Here is a 2828-nt window from a genome sequence, read left to right as displayed (position 1 = left end):
AGGTTGCTCGGTCGCTTCAGAGCGAGCGTGAGGCTGAGCCGGCGGCATCCCCGGTGTTTCCAGCGAGCGCCCGTCAGCAGCCCGGCACCGACTGAAATTTAGTTGTCTGCAGAGAGGAAAGGAAGATCCTCGTCTTCCGAAGCCTCCTCAATGAGTGCCAAGCTCTCCAAGGAGTTGAGGCTGTCCCTGCCGCCTTGTCTCCTGAACAGGACATCTGCCACCTCGAACACCAGTAGCACCTGCATCACGCAAGTGGGTCAGCTCTTGCAGTCCTTCTCATCCACCCTGGTTTTAATTGTCCTGGTCACCCTCATCTTCTGCCTGATCCTCCTCTCCCTCACCACCTTCCACATCCACAAGAGGAAGATGAAGAAGCGGAAAATGCAAAAGGCTCAGGAGGAGTATGAACGGGACCACTGCACCCGCAGCAGCAATAGCAGCAGCCAGCACCCTGGGACAGGGGTGCAGGGAGAGGCACCCCAAGGAAGAGACAGCCGGCTGGGAAGATCCCCCCAGGACTCGGAGATCCAGCGCCCCTCTCCCTCAGCAGCCCCGAGCTCTCAGCAAGCACGGGCTTGTTTGGACACAGCTGGTGCGGGGCTCCTGCAGACAGTGATTTTGTCATGATGGTTTGGGGGAGACCTCGCGAAGGCGCTAGTTGGTGTTTGTAAATACCTGAGTGATTATTCTAGTCCCCGAAGAAGAAGAAAACATTGCTAATTCAAACAAACGAAGAAGCCCATGATCCAAGCGCATGATAGATCACATTGCGTTTCTCATTTACTGTGTGAGGAAAGGATGCATCTTTTTACTGGAGAAGCAGCTCCACACAGCTACAAGATATCAAAGTGTCCACCTGGAGGAGAGGGTCAGGGTTGGAGGTCTCTTTTCCCTGGACATCATTGCCCCGACAATCGGGATGATCCCACTCTCTCGGGATTCCCGCTGCACTCTCGGTCACCATTGCATGGCGTGGGTTGGGGTGTGGGTCAGCGGTGTGGGGGTAGAGGCAGGTCTGGCGGGTGCCTTGGGATCTCCCGTCCCTTTGAAGCAGGGCCACAGTCCACCGCGGTCTCTCCTTTCGTGCCAGGACCTATGCCCCTGCCCCACCCTTCTTGCATCTTTGCAGGACTGGTTATTGTTTTATGTAGAAATGACCACCCTTACTTGGGCTTGCCTGCAAGCTCCCTCTGGCCCCACAGCACTGTGCCCCTCAGCTGCAGTGCTGAGCATCCTGCTGTCTGGGAGGATGGAGCCAGCTGTCTGCACAGAGCGATGCCTGAGCTTTCATCTCCCCTCAGCTCCCTTCATCTTAAAATGCCCCCCCTCCCCTTCCCATCCCTTTGTCATAAATCTCAAAACTCAGACCCTAGTACCTTTTTTTGTGGCAGGGTGAGGTGATGTGCAGTAACTTGCCCGTCCTCCCCCAGGGGAGGTTGTCCTTGTACCTCCTGTTGGTGCTGAAACAAATCCAGTTCAGCACCAGGCACCCCGCACTGAACGCCTGCGTTTACAGCTTCACCTCCCAGCAAGGAATCCTGCAGCAGTACAGAGCTGGCTTCTACTTTTTTAGGCTGATATACATTTTTAAATCTCCTAATCTAGTAGTCAGTTAGGGACAGACAACACTTAATTTTTCTTCCCTTTTCCCTTTTCGGGAACAAACCACACGGTTGTGTAAAATGTCTGCTCCTAAACCCTGGCAAATATTTATTTCGGAAGTGGCTGGTGTAGTTTCTCCCTAGCAAGCACCAGGATTTTTTTGTGGATGGCAGGTGTGAGTGGCTGCTGGTGCTGTTGTGTGTTGGAGGAAGCAGTGTCGGGTATAGAAAATGCAGTTTTGCCCAGCGGTTAAATCAGTAACCATTGCTTGAAGGTGCCTTAACAGAGTGCCATATCCAAACTTTGAAACATCTTGTGTGGTAGCGAAGCAGGGGCAGCCCTCTACTGTGCATATTAACATCCGAAAAATACAGCAAGGAAAAAGTGATCCTTATTTATTTGTTTATGTTCTGGCATTCAAAGTGATGTGAGGAGGTACTAATAGTCTACAGTTTTTAACATTTTATATCCACTTTTTCCTCCTCTGCCGTACTCTGTCTACCAGGGTGGCTGTTAGGCTGGAAGAATCCTAGGCAGATGCATTGGGAGGTCTGGGACCTTGAGCCGGGCGTGAATGCCTTTAACCAAATCAAAACGGAGAAGGAGAGTGGTAGAAGTGCTCTATAACTCTCTAATACCCCAAAATGCAGAGTTTTCAGGGTGGCGTTTAGGTTCTGCCATTTTATGCCTTTCCAATCTTGCCTGGTCTGATGGGAAACTGCTGTTGAGTTTGGATCTTTGCCTCCAGCATTGTAGGCAAGTCCTGTAGCATCCAGCTCAAGGAGCTGTTCCACCAGCTGAGGTGGGCGTGCGGAGCATACCTGTGACCCAGCAGTGCTTTGCACGTTGCTGTTCGATGGGAACGGTCCCCCCCCCAGCCGCTCCGATCGGATGCTAATGGCCACCGCGTTGTTGCTGCGCAAGGAAATTGGCTTTGTTTTGTTTCCCCCCCTAGTAAAGGATGCATGAACTTTTATGTTTAACCTCCTTATGCAACTGCAGCACAGTATTGCACCACAGGGAATAGATTTAGGACAATGAAGAGTGTTCAGCGAGCAGTAATGGAGCTTCCTGATCGTTGATCTCCACTAAATAGAGAGATATTACTTCCCCCTTTATTTTGTGCCTTTAAAAAAACCCCAGCAAAACATCAACAACAAACCCAACAGTGTATAATTTCAAGTTTTATAAAAGCAATAAGATGTTCCAAATTGCTCCAGTGCATT

The 2828-nt window shown here is 51.0% G+C and overlaps 1 protein-coding gene across 1 annotated transcript; it reads left to right on the top strand.

Annotated features, from left to right (window-relative positions):
* Positions 1–6: 6 nt before the first annotated feature.
* LOC104272551 (chromosome unknown open reading frame, human C11orf87) lies at positions 7–691 on the top strand. Its single transcript, XM_009867573.1, has one exon. The coding sequence runs from the start codon at positions 151–153 to the stop codon at positions 625–627; it is 477 nt and encodes a 158-aa protein (XP_009865875.1). The 5' UTR covers positions 7–150; the 3' UTR covers positions 628–691.
* The last annotated feature ends 2137 nt before the right edge of the window (positions 692–2828 follow it).

The sequence above is a fragment of the Apaloderma vittatum genome, unplaced genomic scaffold (genome assembly GCF_000703405.1).
Source record: "Apaloderma vittatum isolate BGI_N311 unplaced genomic scaffold, ASM70340v1 scaffold16794, whole genome shotgun sequence".
Classification (NCBI taxonomy): domain Eukaryota; kingdom Metazoa; phylum Chordata; class Aves; order Trogoniformes; family Trogonidae; genus Apaloderma; species Apaloderma vittatum.
The sequence above is the reverse complement of the archived record's forward strand: the minus strand, read 5'-3'. Positions and strand labels throughout refer to the sequence as shown.